The 16,732-nt window shown below is 42.0% G+C and overlaps 3 protein-coding genes across 3 annotated transcripts; 1 reads left to right on the top strand and 2 right to left on the bottom strand.

The window, feature by feature from the left end:
• Positions 1-209: 209 nt before the first annotated feature.
• On the top strand, positions 210-7,758 carry man2c1 (mannosidase, alpha, class 2C, member 1). Its single transcript, XM_084554394.1, has 26 exons — positions 210-920; positions 1,318-1,443; positions 1,525-1,648; positions 1,770-1,840; positions 1,926-2,103; positions 2,186-2,375; positions 3,109-3,215; positions 3,310-3,420; positions 3,525-3,617; positions 3,727-3,843; positions 3,924-4,019; positions 4,100-4,245; positions 4,523-4,646; positions 5,057-5,178; positions 5,277-5,362; positions 5,440-5,586; positions 5,657-5,736; positions 5,816-5,910; positions 5,993-6,097; positions 6,190-6,346; positions 6,469-6,612; positions 6,782-6,891; positions 6,983-7,062; positions 7,187-7,329; positions 7,441-7,544; positions 7,623-7,758. Exons 1-26 carry the CDS (start codon positions 820-822, stop codon positions 7,732-7,734), a joined length of 3,069 nt encoding a protein of 1,022 aa, XP_084410520.1. The 5' UTR covers positions 210-819; the 3' UTR covers positions 7,735-7,758.
• Positions 7,759-7,947: 189 nt separating this feature from the next.
• On the bottom strand, positions 7,948-12,931 carry neil1 (nei-like DNA glycosylase 1). The gene is made up of 10 exons (XM_084554395.1): positions 12,722-12,931; positions 10,257-10,742; positions 10,054-10,173; positions 9,123-9,231; positions 8,950-9,040; positions 8,757-8,878; positions 8,646-8,673; positions 8,490-8,560; positions 8,202-8,412; positions 7,948-8,085 (listed from the first exon to the last, which is right to left on the bottom strand). Exons 2-10 carry the CDS (start codon positions 10,709-10,711, stop codon positions 8,039-8,041), a joined length of 1,254 nt encoding a protein of 417 aa, XP_084410521.1. The 5' UTR covers positions 10,712-10,742; positions 12,722-12,931; the 3' UTR covers positions 7,948-8,038.
• Positions 12,932-13,093: 162 nt separating this feature from the next.
• On the bottom strand, positions 13,094-16,536 carry commd4 (COMM domain containing 4). The gene is made up of 8 exons (XM_084554762.1): positions 16,460-16,536; positions 16,137-16,208; positions 15,973-16,038; positions 15,829-15,868; positions 14,963-15,082; positions 13,916-13,996; positions 13,603-13,779; positions 13,094-13,484 (listed from the first exon to the last, which is right to left on the bottom strand). The coding sequence occupies exons 1-8, from the start codon at positions 16,460-16,462 to the stop codon at positions 13,447-13,449; spliced, it is 597 nt and encodes a 198-aa protein (XP_084410888.1). The 5' UTR covers positions 16,463-16,536; the 3' UTR covers positions 13,094-13,446.
• Between the last annotated feature and the right edge of the window lie 196 nt (positions 16,537-16,732).

The raw sequence follows: 16,732 nt of genomic DNA, 5'->3' as shown, positions 1-16,732 counted from the left end.
AAAATGGGTGCGGGTCCATTTTTAGGATGAAACCACCCACACAAAGAAGTACATTTTAATTACATCTAAAAACAAAACTAAAACAAAGGCAAACTAAAACAGGATTTGTTCCGTTCCCTTGACGACTTTTCACCCAAGTGGCTTCTTCGGATCTGAATGGCTGGTGTGGGTGGTGCACACTTTAAACTCACACGACTAGAGACAGCTAGATACTCGCCTGTGATTAGAGGGAATGTTTTCACAACCAGGATGAGTGTCCTGTAGTTTATTTTCAGAATTAGTGGTACCTTAAAGACCCGTTAATGACTAGAAACGTCATTAACGAAGAAATAAAGAAGCCACTTGAGTGAATGGTTAAAAAAAAAGGTCCAGGTGCCTTTGTTTTAACTTTTTAGAGAGTATTTATATATAGGCTACTGTATATCATGACCTGGACCGCTCGAAATCTTCACAGACATAATTCAGTTACATCATTCATTCCTTATTAGTAAAAACCCCAGTGTTAAGGTCCAGTATATTCAATCTGCTGTACAGCACACACACAAAAGACCTCAATGGTAGCACTTGCGCACACACGGTCCACCTGCCATTCACTGTCTGACCTCTAAAAGACTGGAAACGGGTTAACGTTGTTGCCAGCTGTTGAACAATACCACCATCTAGCGGCAAGTTACTGTAAATGCAACAAGATGTTTTACTTCCGGGTCTTGGGTAAGTAGTTTCTGTTCCACTCTTTTTATATTCCGCTGCAAGTTGTGCACATTGTTGTTCTTGCTGCACCTGTAAATCCGCAGGTGTTGATTTCGTGTTCGTTTCGTGATGTATCACCAGCCTGTGCTGAAGAACAGGCGCACGCTGCTCGAGAGAGCGGAGAAATTTATCTCTGAGATTTATTTCACTGACTGCAACCTGAGAGGACGGTGAGGATTGTTTCATGCAACTGAGCTAATGTTGAATTTAACCACCTGAGCCATGACGTGGCAGATGACAGCAGATCGTACCATGAATATTCATTAATTCTGATCATGCAACTAAGCGTCACATGCCTGCACAACTCTCATAATGTTAATGACTAGTTGGAAAGTCTGCAATATTGGCAGGCATATTGTTATGCAAAAAATAAATATATAAAAACGTCCATAAAACTTCTATAGTTAATCTATATGTTTCTGCAAACTGTATATTTATCAGAGCCTCATATACAGTGTAATTGGCTTTGTGGTGTTTGAGTCTTCCTGACTTTAGAATCTAATAGAATCAGTGTAAAGCCTCTGTGGTGCAAATTAAAACAGTGAGTTGTGTGCTTGGTCTCTGCAGGCTTTATGGAGACTCTTGTCCACTGGAATCCCTCGCCTCCTTCCTTTCCCCTACACGGATCACCTTCACAGAAGCTTCCAAGCAGAACTTTGCACCTTACAGAGTTGGTGAAACCTTTGGACCGACGTAAGCAATAGCTTTTAGATTTTATCACCCTTGGGTTTTTTATTTCTTTGGCGCTAACCCAAGCTTGATGCTTTTCTGAAGGTGGTGGACTAGCTGGTTTAAAGTGACCCTGAAAATCCCTGCGGCCTGGAGAGGGAAAGAGGTTCATCTTCTGTGGGAAAGTGACGGGGAAGGAATGGTGTGGAGAGATGGACAGCCAGTTCAGGTAGTGTAGCAGCAGATTTATTAACGCCACACTACTTAAACTACAATAAAGTGCAGAAATGATGTGCTTAACCCAGATATGGTTTGAACAGCATTGTGTAATGCACTGTTTTGACCTGCAGGGCCTGACCAAAGAAGGAGAAAAGACGAGTTACATCCTGTCAGAATGTCTGAAGGATGAGGAGCCTCACAGGTCAGCAGACTAAAACGTGAATTTCCTTCTTCTTCTCAACAAAATATGATGTATTTTCATACATTGTATATCTCTCACTCTTTAGTATCACCCTGTATGTGGAGGTGGCCTGTAATGGTCTTTTTGGAGCTGGTCAAGGGTCCATGATTGCAGCTCCGGACCCAAACAGGAAGTTTTCTGTACAGAGAGCCGAGCTGGTGATATTTAACAGGGACGTGAGGCGGCTGCTGACGGATTTTGAGATGCTCGTTGACATTGTAAAGGTACTGTCACACGAATCGGGGAGGTATCATGTCACTTTACTGGGGAAAGACAAACATGAATAACCACACTCTTCCTTTACAGGAACTCGGAGAGGGAGAGCAGCGAGGCTACCAGGCGCTCTTCACCGTCAATGAGATGGTGAACCTGTGCGACGCCTCCGATCCGAGCTCTTTCCCAAGAGCACACAGTCTGGCTCACAAATTTTTCAGCCAGCGCAACGGAGAAAGCCAGCACACTGTCCATGCAATGGGTCACTGCCACATAGACTCAGGTCTCAATATTGATTTCTAATTTAGTAGTAGTAGTAGTAGTGGTAGTAAGTAGACCTTATTGTTAAAGGGGAATTACCGTTTTTTACAACCTGGACTTTATTTCTGGCATAAAATCCGATCGTTTAGTCACCCATATAACTTCCGCAAAACTCACTACAGGTAAACAAGCTCAGAGATAAACATCATCCAGGTCAGGGGTTAGTAGGTCAATCTACAGACCCCGGATGATGATAACAGGTAACTCTGGACTCATAGGGGAATAGCACTGGCGTATCATAACACAATATTGGTGAAATGAACGAAATGATGAATTAAATGTGGCAGATAATGTGTTATTTAGAGGCTGTGTTACGGTGCCCCAGTCACTCCCACTTTATGGATATATATATATATGTGGCGCTCCGCTTCGTCTAAGTATCTTCTGAACGACTCAAACTGACACCAAAGTTATATAGGCGAGTAAATGATCGTATTTTATGCCAGAAATAAGGTCCAGGTTGTAAAAAAAACGGTAATTCCCCTTTAATATGCAGTGCTGATATGGTTCTCTGTGTCTATCACTTGCAAAATCTGGCACTGAATGTAACTTCAGATTTGTTGCCACATTTAAGCAACTTTTGCATAACGTTGCTAGTGTATGTGTGGTACGTGTATTATCAAAACAAAGGTATGTCCGCTCTTATTTTAGTGAAAATCTTTCTGATATTAGTTTACATTTGTTTACATCCATAGCCTGGCTGTGGCCCTATGAAGAGACCATTCGCAAATGTGGCCGAAGTTGGGTGACGGTGATCGGTTTAATGGAGAAGGACCCAGAGTTTGTCTTTACTTGCTCTCAGGTAATTCCATGCTTATATATATATATATATATGAGCCATAATCTGAACGTTCACCTTTTTTCATGATTTCTGACTGTTTCTCTTTTTGGTCCAGGCCCAGCAGTTCCAGTGGGTAAAGAGCTGGTACCCGGGACTCTTCTCTAAGATTCAGCATTATGTGAAGGAAGGCCGGTTCATTCCAGTTGGAGGGGCATGGGTGGAAATGGTGAGCCCAGTCTAATAAATCAAATAAAAACCATGTATCTTGTACATGTAACTGCACTAACTGGCTTGAACTTAAGGTGGACTAACGATATATTCACCTGTTAGGATGGCAACCTACCTTCGGGTGAGTCCATGGTCCGGCAGTTCCTGGAGGGCCAGCGCTTCTTTAACCAAGAGTTTGGGATGCTCTGCAAAGAGGTGGGAATTAGTAAAACGGGGATACATAACCTGTGTTCATCCATGTGTGAAATGTCAGCTATGTGGCGTTATGAATGCTAAGTATATACATTTCTGTTTCATTCTTCAGTTCTGGCTTCCAGATACGTTTGGCTACTCTGCACAGCTTCCTCAAATAATGCAGGGCTGTGGTATTTCGAACTTTCTGACACAGAAGCTAAGTTGGAACTTAGTCAACACCTTTCCTGTAAGTATATAACATGCACGCTCCAAAAAATACTTGAAATGTTTTTCTTTTCGGTTTCAATTTTTTTTCTTTTCCCAAAGCACAACACGTTTTTCTGGGAAGGTCTGGACGGCTCCAAGGTTTTAACTCACTTCCCACCTGGAAATTCCTACGAAATGAAAGGGAGGATTGAGGAGGTGAGTTTATATTATAGTGAGCGTGTTGAAACACGAGCTCTGTGGAGAGAGAAGTCATAACATTCGTCTTTTTCCTGCAGCTGCTGAAAACTGTGAAGAATAACAAAGACAAAGGCAGAGCCAACCACAGTGCAGCCTTATTCGGATTCGGAGACGGTGGCGGCGGGCCCACCGAGCTGATGCTAGATAGGCTACACCTCGTCCAGGATACAGACGGGCTTCCCAAGTCAGTTGCCTATCCCAATTTAAGTCAGCGCTCGTCATTAACAATAACCAAACCCATGTCGAGCCGGAAACACTTCCTCCGTATAATGTTGTCATTGGTGGTAAATTCAGCTCTATTGCCCAGTGGGATGTCTGTGGTGGTGTTTCATAGGGGTGTGTCTGCGTGTAGACAGGGATATGAGACATGTCTAGTGATGTCATTGTGGTAATTGTACAATACCAGGTATGTACAATCACGTATAAGTCAGAATGAATAAGACAAGTTTATTTTTTGTCAGGGTCCAGATGTCCAGCCCAGACAAGCTTTTCTCTCATCTTCACGCTGACTCAGCTCTGCTGTGCACGTGGACCGGAGAGCTTTTCCTGGAGCTGCACAACGGTACCTACACCACACAGGCAGAGGTAGACTATAAATATGTTCACAGTCCTGTTTCAAATGAAATGGTACTACAACACCACAGGAAAAGGGTTATGATTCATTCAAGGTCATACAGGAAATTCACATGAAACGTGCGTGCTTTAAACTATTGACCCTGCCCTAAATAAATGAAGACATGATAAACACTGTTGCCCATAAAGTTGGAATAATTTTGTTATCAGACATATTCCCCTTTTTTATTCCTATTTATACATATCAGTTATATGTTTGGAAGATAAACACTTTATCCATCCTTTCATGAGAAGAGATTTTATACCAACTTCATGGGCAACTGTGTGTATATGCAATGAGCTGATAATTAGTGAAATAAATGAAAATGTCTGCTGTTGTAATGCGGAGCTAATATATGCACGCTTGCTTTTTTTGTCTCCAGATTAAACAAGGGAACCGCCAGTGTGAGGCGCTTCTTCATGATATCGAGATAGCCAGCAGCTTGGCGCTGTGCCGGGACAGGACGTTTGTGTATCCTGTGGAAAAACTGCAGGAGCTCTGGAGGTTCACACGCTTTGATGACAGTAATATTTACATAAAAATGATATCTGTTTTCTTACAGTTTTGAAATGGTTTTATTGGGTTTTTTTCCCCCTGTATAGGCTACTTCTGCTAAACCAGTTCCATGATGTGATTCCTGGCAGCTGCATAGAAATGGTTGTGAAGGATGCGCTTAAATATTATGAAGGTAAAGTATTCATTGCAACAGCTGTCCATGGAAGTCAGAAGCATGTTTATTTAGAGTTTTCACACCCACTGCCTTAGATATCCGTAGTGGCGGTGCTGCACTCCTTCGTGATGCGTGTGAGGTTTTGGGGTCAAGAGGCAGCTCCACCGGCGTGTTCAACTCTCTGCCATGGGAGCGCCACGAAGTCGTGCAGATTCAAGACGGCGCCGAGAAACCTCATCTAGGTATGTTTGATACAGTTAGAATATTCACGGCCTTTAAAGTACATCTAACGCTCTGTGGTATCTGTGGCAGCTCTGGTGAGAGTCCCCAGCATCGGTGTGTCTCCCGCCAGTGACGCACAGCCTGTGACTCCTGTCTCTGTCACGGTGCAGGTGCGTTCTATAAATAGAGATGATTTAATTAATGTGTCTCTGCTGTCCTTCAATTTAACTGAGTTTTATGTAACACTAGGAGGATGGCACTGTCCTCATGGAGAATGGGATTTTACAGACCGTCATAAACAAAGATGGCACTCTGGCATCGCTGCATTTGATCGGTGCCAACAGGTACTGTAAGGCCGCACGCGAAAAACATGTTTACATTTGAAACAATGAACTAATATTGGTGTTGGCGCGCTGTTGTTTCCAGAGAATCCATCTCTGACGGCTGTTGCGGGAACCAATTTGTCATGTTTGATGATGTCCCTCTGTACTGGGATGCTTGGGACGTGATGGACTATCATCTTCAGACAAGGTTTTTACTCTTTAATCTAGATCTTGCCTTAAAAAAACATCACAATATTTACAAGTATTTATGATATTGTATATGATTAAAATAACCATTAGGAAGCCAGTGGTGGAGGTGCTGCAGCCTGCCCATGTGGTGTCCTCCGGTGGGCTCCGGGGCGGAGTCAGCTTCACCCTCAGGGTCAGTGATAAAAGCACTGTCACGCAGGAGATTGTCATGGATGCCATGTGTCCTTACATCAAGTTCAGCACAGAGGTACACTGTGGTGTTTGTGAAATGTGAAATTGACACTTATTTGATAAAATTATTTTGAAGAAAGCGCATTTGTCCCAAATTCTGGAACCAAAAGCAAAAGGTGTGAACTCTTCTGATTTCAGGTGCAGTGGGAAGAGTCCCACAAATTTCTGAAAGTTGAATTTCCTGTGCGAGTACGGAGCCCGAACGCTACATACGAGATCCAGTTTGGCCACCTCCAGAGACCCACGCACATGAACACTTCATGGGACTGGGCCAGATTTGAGGTATGATGAGGTTAATGCGCCCAGTCTTCACAGGAATTTCAACCACAACCACTTATGTCCCCTTTTGTTTCTGCGCGGTTACACTTTACCAAAACAAATGTCAGTGTTCCTGTGGGTAACTATTAATAAAATGCTTTGTATTGTTCTGTTTTACATTGTTTATTCTTAGGTTTGGGGTCACAAGTGGGCTGACTTGTCAGAGCACAACTTCGGAGTTGCACTGCTGAATGACTGCAAATACGGTTATTCCATTCACAAGAACACAATGACTCTGTCCCTGTAAGATTTCCCACAGTTTTACGCCAAAACACCAAAATATCACACTTCCAAATTTAAATCACATCTAACAATAACTTTGCCTTTGCCACAGACTGAGAGCACCCAAGGCCCCAGATGCCACTGCTGACATGGGGACTCATCGCTTCACATACGCAATCATGCCACACACAGGTGAGTTGTCTCTCTGGTGTGTTTTAAAAAATACATATATATATATATATTTATATTTGTTACAAACCAGTGGCTGAACACACGCCGTGGCATGTGATAATAATGTGATAATTTCTTTTTATAGGATCTTTCCAAGATGCGTCTGTCATTCAGTGCGCATACAACCTCAACTTCCCTCTGAGGTTAATCCAGTGCAGTCCAGACACCAAGCCCTGGAGCGCCTTCTCTGTCAGCGCTCACTCCGTCATACTCGAGACAGTCAAACAGGTGTCAAACTACAACACAAGACTTTACCTTTTATGGCAGCGCCGGTGTGAAAACAGTCAGAAACTGATGCTGGCTGGGTGGTTATTTAATGGGTTGTATTTACTGTAACAGGCAGAGGATGCAAAAGGCACGTTCGTCGTGCGTCTCTACGAGTCCCATGGGAGCAGCGTGACTGCGACTCTGAGCACCTCCCTTCCAGTCAAAGAGGCTTGGCAGTGAGTAACGCTTCTAATTTTGTAGCGCTATTGTTTGACACTGTTTTCCAAGAACAAAATTTATTTATTTGCTTTCAGCTGTGATCTCTTGGAGAGACGAGACGCCGCCCGACCAGCGCACCTTACGGCAGAGGGAATCACGCTAACCTTCAGTCCCTTTCAAATTGTGTCACTTCTGCTCGTCTTGTGATCACATGCAGCAGTGGTTTATCACGTCTCAGGGAAGTGGCAGTTGGGATGTTCATCAACGCTCTGGTCCAATGTTACAGTTTAAACACGATGTTGAACACTATCTTGTAATGTTCTCTGGACACTTTTTTAGGACGCTTCAAATGGAGGCCATGTGAAAAATACTGTGACTACTTTGCATTAGATCAATAAACACATTTGTACAACAGCTTCAGTAGAAATAAGTTTATTAAAAAAGATTTCATCGTATAAAATTTTAAAAAGCTTGTGTAAAAAAAAGGTGCCTCCTCTTTTTTGTTTTGTTTTTATTTGCCGTCTTTTCTGGTCACCCTCCCGTTTCGCTTCTGTGGACCTGCAACGAGAACAACCAGAAGATGAAAAATTCTGTTTCCATGTTTTTTAATTTCTCCCCTCAGTAGAGAAATAAAAAAAAATAACTTTTTTTTCAAGAACATGTCACAAGTTCACCTGCTGTTGGCTCGCCACTGCTGCTCTTCCTCCTACATGTTTTAGATCTCGTTTCCCGCTGCGGTGTTTTTATGTCTCGGGCCTTTTCGGCCTTTCTTCTCTTTCCAGTTTCCTTCTGACTTGCGTTCTTTTCTTTCTTTGGCGTTTTGGTCACACCTTCCTCTTTGATCAGCTTTTTCTTCACAGCGTTCTCAGAGCGGCTTCTGGCCACCTGATGCGGATGAAGCTGGAGTTAGAGTTACCGCTGCAGAGTTCACTACTGGTCATGCAAGAAGTGATGATATTCACCTTTTTTTTGTCCGTGTAATCATGGTCGTCTTCCTTCTTTACTCTCTTTTTTGCTTTAGGTGACTTTGAATCTTCAAAGAGAAAATAAATGAGTCAGATTCTGAGGTATATTTTGACTGAAGCGTTCACTTCCATGCACGCTAGGGTATTTCTTACTTTTTGGAGCCATGGGGCCTGGGTCTCCCTGGAATCAGAACATTTGATATTAGTATCAGTGACATATAAATCCGAAATAAATAAATAAAAACGTATTTTCCTTCGACTCACTTTGAACCACATAGTTCTACCATTGTGGTCCCGAAGAGACTTCATCCCATCCACGTAGTAACACTGCAGCCATGCTTTAAAGGCAGAGTAGTCCGCCTTCTCTGGATCGTAGCCTTTCCCACCTAAGACCACAGAATGTGTCAGAAAACAGGATGCCTTAACATGAAAGCTAACCTGATCTTTGATGACGCACCCATTTTCACAACCTCCAGTGGTACTGTATGACAGAGCCTGAGCAGGTCACCAGGCTCCTGTTTCACCACTTTCTCTTTAGTTCGGTGTGTCTGAGGGGAATGAAAGAGTAAATTGTTAGAAAATGCAAAGTAGTCGGGCTTTGGTGAAAAAAAAAAATTGTTTTTCTATCACCTTCTTGTCCGCAATCTCATTTTTCACAGGCTTCGCACTGTCGCATAAATCTTCGGAGTCAAGGCCTTCCAGTACAGCTCTGGCAGGCACGAAGGGTGGGATGTTTAATCTTTAAAAAAAAAAAGAAAAAAAAAAGTACCTCAAGGCCTATGCTTTTACAAAACAGAAAGGATCTTTTGTTTTCGAGGTATCTGAATCATTATGTCTTCCTTCGCAAGGCTTATAGTAAGCCATTCATACCGCAAGAAACCTTGAAAATCATAAGAGCTGAAGCTGGTACTTTCCAGCAATATGAAACCTGGCACAAGTCTTATGTCAAAGCTTGACCTCCCGGGAAGAGAACTTTACAGAAAGAGGATACGTTTATACTGACTCTCTAGTCTGACCTTAATTCAAGAGGGATTAGAATTAAGCAACAAGCCTCCTCTTGTCCTGTGCTTCTCCTTTTGTTTCTCCTTTTGTTTCTTTTTGAAACGGCGATGACTGTCTGATGACTGTTAATCAAGGTCTGTTTGGCCTTCTGTTCTGTGTACGTGCCTTTGTTTGTTTTGCTTTCTGTTTTCCGTAGCCACGACTAATCTAGCAAGATAACACAGGCGCACAGTAGCCAAAGAACACATAAACAGGAATATTTGTTGTCTCTCTGTAAATTAAATTTTTGCAGATAAAGGATGCAGCGATCGAGTATCTGAGTAAAATACTTGAACTTAAGCCATCTGCTGATTAGGGAGAATCAATCAAATCCTGGTGTTTGTTGAACTCGCTGGAGTCTGCTGTCACTAACTGTAGATAGTTTAACCAGAAACAATCAGTTGGAAATGTAGTCTACGAAAGTTAATCACGGCATGGGCGTGGCTGGTACCTGATCCTCTTAATAGAGTCGGTATGTGTGCATTCCTAATATGGATCTCAATATGTCTTAGTGCATCACCTGAATAGGATTTCAGCCCTCAGGTAGTTTCCGATGCCGTTGAAGTACTTTTGATTGAGCAGGACTTCACAGATGGGTCTGTCAAAGGCCCGGTCAGACATGTGTGACACGACGTTCTCCCTGCAAATGTTTTTAACTCATCAGTGTGACAATGATTCTTCAGTTAAGCGGATAACCCATAGGACACTTTCAGCACAACTAACCTGAAGCTTTTGTACTCAAACATGATGCAGGGCCCTCTGTCAGCTTGCCAGGTCCCATTGGGGTGCCAGCTGCCAAACCTGCGTGCATCCACAAAGCTCAGCACTCTGCAAGGCTTCTCTTTGGAATAGAAGCGCAGATGGGCGTGCTTGGGTACGTCATCCTCTCCGGTGAAGCGGAAAAAGCCTGACATCCCGAAGCGAAAGACTATATCCATGGGTTCTACTGCTTGTCCCGCTTTCACTCTCGGATTCGGATCATCACTTTTCATAGGCGTCAGCGTGAGCTTCACTTCCTTCCCTCTGGAAGTGGCAGTGATACGATACGCGTCGGATGTGAAGGGCACATCGGGATTCTTGCTGACCTCGGATTTAATGACCGGTCCGGTGAACACCACTCCCTCGCACATTTTGTTCACAAACAGACTGGCTAGGTGGAGTTCTGGACCCTCAGGCATTTTAGCTGGAACTATCTAAGCTGCGTTGCACCTGCAGAGAATAAAGCAAACATCACTAAATATCCCATTACATAGTGAGTGCATTAGAAGCCAGTTCTGAATTTTACTACACCAAGTACAGTTAGGCCCATATGTGTTTGGAGGCCAATTTCTTTTTGTTATTTCAGCTTTTTTTTCCCTTTAAGTCACAGCTATGATGAATATGGGCTTAAAGTGCAGACTTTCATCTTTAATTTTAAGGTATTCACACCCAAATTAGAGGGTTTAGGGAATTACAACCATTTTTGTAAACAGTCCCCTCTTTGCAGGGGCTCAAAAGTGATTGCACGCTTGATTCAAAAGCTGTTTCATGAACATGTGTGGGATGACATTATTGACATTATTTCCTCCTCAACTAGGAAGCTGAAAGGTCTTCAGTTGTTTCCATATGTTCCAGTCGTATCTGGAAACTGCAGCTGCAGAGACACGTCATGTGTTCCAGAGAAACAGGCAAAAAAAACAGAACAAATCTATCAGAGACAGCAGAAGCATTGGGAGAGGCTGACCAGCATATTCTGAAGGGCATGAAAACAATACGCCGGTGAGCTCTGCAACATAAAAACACCTGGACACTCACGAAAGATAACAGGCACTGTATGGTCCCAGGTTCTGTTTCATAAAACGTCTTCACAGGATCCAGACGAATAAAGAACACTATGAAGAAGACGTAGGCGTTTCAGAATCCAAGTCTATTATAAAGACTTGAGTAGAGCAAATACAGAGGGTTCACTAGAAGTTGCCAACTATTCAGCAACCACAAGAATAAAAAGACCACATTAAATGCTGTAAGAAACCCTAAAAAATCCAACCAAGATTAAATTGTACTAGACAGGAAGAAAAATGTCTGGGTAAGTCTTGGAACCGGTCATGATCCGAAGCACATGAGGTCAACTGCAAAACACGATGGAGGTGCATGAGCAGCCATGCATTAATGCATTTGGTCACTTGTGTCTATATGATGTGATTCAACTTTAGAAACAAACTGATTCATTCTGAAGGAAGAGCGTGTCACTCTTGTGGATGTTGCGAAGGTGTTTTTCTTCACCACAGAAAGGATCCTGAGATCACCATGTGCTCAGATTCAAACAAATGAAACAAAGATAATTGTTCTGCAAACAAAGATAATTGTTCTGCAGCAGGCTGGTCTGTATCCAGTTCACAAGGAGTGTAGCCAGCAGGCATTTTACTTGCTGAAGACACAATAGAAGGCACAATGACATAGGAACCGGCAGCAACTGAATAAAGTTGCAGAAAAGGCCTGGCAAGCATCATAAGGGAGGAAATGTCCTTGGTTCCCAGACTTTCAAGAATTCTAATCATGTGACTTTGTAGAACAAGTGTGGTGCTCCTGAGAATAGATGACTGTGTATACAAATGGCTTTTAAGCCCTACACCTTTCCTCCAATGCGGACGAGAACGCCCTCAAATTAAAGTAGAGAATCAGCATGTTAAGGCTGTATTCATTGTATAATTGTAACTTCAGAGTGTTAATTGTGTCAGTGTTGGGAAATACAAATTTGAGTGTAACTGAACTTATAAGTGAACGACAAAAATATAAAAATTAATATAAATATTGAAATAGCACTAATAATTAAGTATTTTGGTTTATGATCATTTGTGATGGGGCGTGTCTCTAAAATCCTGGCCTGGGCCTGAACGCATCAAACACCTTAGCAGCCAGTTAGTTAGTAAAATAAAGCAATGACATAACATATAATGAGTCCCAGAACTATATTCCTCAAGACAGAATACCCGACATGTGTAACGTCAATGATTTAACTTCACCACAGACGCAACAATATGACATTTAAACTTTAACACACGTGGAGCGTGTTCTTCTGGGTGTATATGAACCCTTTAAACCGATCTGTGCAAATCAGTGTTTCGGTTTGCTGCAAAAGAAAGTGAAAAGGGGGAGGCATCAATACGCGCAATGTTCCGCCTCGTTTTTGTTTTAAGTGCAAAACTTACCCAAACCAGGAGACTGAACACGGCGACAATGTACTTTCATAACCTGTACAGACTTCAGTTTGCAGGGTCGCTACAATGAGCAAGGATGGCACTTATCAAACAGCTTTCACAACGTGTGTTACAAAACATTAGAAACTATCGCGAGACTTATACCGTGAGCGTTACTTAGAATCGTTATTGTTTTCATGTTTCTGATTCGAGTGGATGTTTTGTTCCGTTTTCCACGTCTTCGTTGAAAAAAGTAAAAATATAAAATAAGACGCAGTGTCTGGACACGGCTGTATTAGCAACGTAACAAATGGAAACCACACGCAGATGCATGATGGGATATGTAGGCGAAGAGAGGAGACAAACAGTACATATATATGTGGTCAACGTTTTCTTTATTTATGAGAATATCAAGGTTAAGTTTCTAAACGTTTATATTTTTATATAATTCAAAATGTGTTGATAAAGTAATACAATCAACATCTTAAGAACTATAAATACAGTATTATAGAAAAACACAGATTACTTAAGTGAAAAATCACACGGTCTGGACACATATCAACCAATCATCAATAATGTGGAATAAAAGTGCAAACAAATATCAATCAGTCCAAGAAAGAAATGAGCATTTCATTTCATTCTGACATGAAATAAATTCAATTATAACTTTTCACTGTGAATCATGGGCGTATGGCACTTTTGTTCCCAGCTCTTGATCAGAGATTGTCCATTCTTCATTATAGTGCATCCATCATAGCCTGGGCTTGTTTGAGCTCTGCAGACACAGACATAAAAACAATTAGAACAACATAATGCTGGCTACTAAAATAGATTTACAAAAGGTTAAAAAACAGATAAATAAAGGGAGTATAATTGTGATGTGCAGCACTGACCGGCAAGCAAGACTCTGAACTTGTCAGCAGAGACATTGAAGACAGTTGTCTTAGGCGAGTCTGACTCTGCGTCTCGCGTCTGCAATTTAAGCTGAACAACGGGTTCATTGACCTCCTGCAGCTCACTGGAGCTTAGAACATAGTCGACACGCCAGGATACACTGTCTAGTCGACCCACTGAAATTCATTAAAAAGCAGAATAGATTTAAACCCTCAGGCAATGCTCAGTCAACAACCTCCAAGAAGACAGCCCTAGTCAGCAAGAATGTCTTTCTCCCCCTTTGAAATGGGGAAGATGGACAGAAATACTTACATCTCAGGCTGGTCTCTCTTTGTTTGTCTTGCAGTGCAGAGAGTTTGTCTTCGTATGATTTGCACAGCCCCGTGGTGTGTTCTGAAGAAACAAGTGTTTCTTAATGAATAGATAATCCCTTAAAAGAGTTACCCTTGCAATAAAACAGCTTTCACAAATTAATGAGAGAAATCTTTAATTACATTTTAGTTACTGAATGGATCAGGCTTCAGTCAAGCCATCCTTTGGAGCTTCTGAAGCTAATGTGCGAGCTACCTACGAGCTAACTTTGACAGCTGTATTTACTGGATTTGATATGGTTGCACGGTGCACATGTTACCTAGGAGAATACAACTAAGTTAGGAAGGTATTTATGAATCGTCAGGGGAGGAAATTTTGTGCTTGTCTGAGATTGGACTGGGACTTGGATCACTCAGTCACTCAATAATGGATTGGGGGGAGGCAAGAAAATCGGGACACGCCTACTAACATCTATCATTCATCATCAGTGACAATCAACAAACAATACAGTCTCAGTCTGGCAGAATGTTAATGCCCCAAAGTCACCATGTACCACAACACCCACCCTATTAATCAGCCTTGTCCTCTAAACATTGTACATCATGCTCGTGCTGTTTGTCCTCAAAGTGTCAGGTGAGTACAGGGCATACTGTCCCTCTTATCATCCACAGACAATTACTGAAAGTTCCAAAGATATCACAATAGGCTGCAACCAATTTGGGACCTGTATGTTTTTAGTTTTTTTTCTTTAAGAAATGAAGACAAGACGTGCAGTATTTTATTGATTTATTACTGCTCTGGGCTCACATTGTTGGTCAAAATGTTAAAGTCCTGCAAATATATAACTGTATTCAGGTATATACAGATACAGGTCATGCATGGACACAGTGTGGCCTCCTGTGTCCCTGTTTTTGATAAAACAGGGACATGGTTTATGTGTCATGTGTTTTCCCACACTGGTTCTGCCCTTGCTCTTGGGAAAGCATGGAAACAGGTGTCTGCAAGTTTTTCTCTTCCAAAACACGGGAAACAATCACTAGGACTGACCTTTTGGTAGACCAAGCTGCTGCAGCTCGCTGGACAGAGACTCACTGTCAACATCATGCTTTGCTGCACTGGAGAGAATGAAGCTGAGCACTGCCACACTCGCTTTGACGTCTCCGCTCTCTGCAAGATGGATCGGTGACACAGCAGATTACGTGACTCTTCCTGCGGCACTGACTCTGCAAAACTCTGTATCTGTGAGGCGTCCGTGTTAACCACTACGCCACTGTGTCAGCCGGTATATACATATATATAATGAATTTAAATGCTACTCTCCAGTGACAATAACACACATACTGCTCTTTGGTGCATACTTTTCAGCTGGACCACTGGTTCACTGACCTCCCAGACATCCTGTAAAATATCCTGTAAACATCCCATCAACCCTGTACACACCTCTTTAACCGTGTATATACTTTGGGCACAACACCACTTCAGCTAGTGCATGCATGCTAATGCATTATTAATATCAATCCGATAACTCTAAAACACACAAATGAGTGTTTGTTTGGATAATGTGCGTATGGATACTTGATAATTGATAATTTAAGTACACGTTCATTATTAACGATTACACAACTTTTACTGAAGAACCTTCACAGAAAGAAGATTTTAAATCCAGACTTTACATTAGTTAAAAATATACTGATTAACATGTCTCTAAGTCAGGTTCAGAGTTGCTTTTTTATTGCATATTTTAAACTGATATTTTTTTATTTCTTCCTCTTCTTGTCTCTGTGTTGACTGCGCTTATTTATTTTTTGTATGCTATTTCTGTATGTTTTTGCAAGTGTTTGCACAGCACTCTGGTCAACATTTCCTGTCTATAAATGTGCTTTGGTATTTGGAAAATGGTGGTGGACACTTACCAAACTTTGCATCTGCAGTGAGCTTTGTAACTTTGTCATACTAAAAAAAAAAAAAAAAGGCATAGAGAAGACAGCACTGATCTGTGAAACGTGAAGCCTATATACTGTACAATCAATGTGTGGACATATGTTAAAACAACTCACATCAATGCCCTCCCCAAGCAAATCCTTCAGCACTTGTGCACAGAGGAGTTTCACCTTGACGCTAGACTGTTGCAGTGGCGAGGCAGAAGACATAATCATTGTAAAAGAGTAAGTGGAAAACATAACACTGCTTCATTGTTTATCTGTATGAAGTGTGCACTCACAAGTTTTGCTAATGTGCTGATTTCGGCAAGTACCCAATCAGGGCAGTCCAAGTCTCCACAGAAACGGAACCGCTAAAGCAAACGGGACATTTCATAGTTTAGTTTTTATGCTGCTTGTTTAGTGCATGAAAAAAAATATCACTTTTAGCCACGGTCGTGAAAGGCTGCTAGCTTAGCATGCTAGCTACACGGAAGAAACAGTAAACAACGACACCACAGAGATGGAATATCGCTCAGTGCATTTATAAATACTACGAGTACATTGTCTACTAATTTAACAGCGACCTAGCATGAAATGACATGATTAATAATGAAGTATTTACCATAGTTGTCGGTAAAAGAAACAAGGAAGACTGTTGTCCTACTTCTTCTTCGGTCAGGCAGTGATAAGTGGCTCCACCGTAATACTGCCCCTTCAGTCTGGATTTATTATGGCAGCCAAGTAGTTTGGCTTTCCTGGACTGTCTGGTGCATGTGGAAGAAGACAGAAGCCTCAACAATGAAGTATACAGGAAACCCACTCACACTGATCAGCACTTATTATTTGATTCCCACCACCCCCTGGAACACAAACTAGGGGTCATCAGAACACTTCA

This window comes from Chelon labrosus, assembly GCF_963514085.1.
Source record: "Chelon labrosus genome assembly, chromosome: 11".
NCBI classification, from domain to species: domain Eukaryota; kingdom Metazoa; phylum Chordata; class Actinopteri; order Mugiliformes; family Mugilidae; genus Chelon; species Chelon labrosus.
Note: the sequence above shows the minus strand (reverse complement) of the source record. Positions and strands in the feature narration are given on the sequence as shown.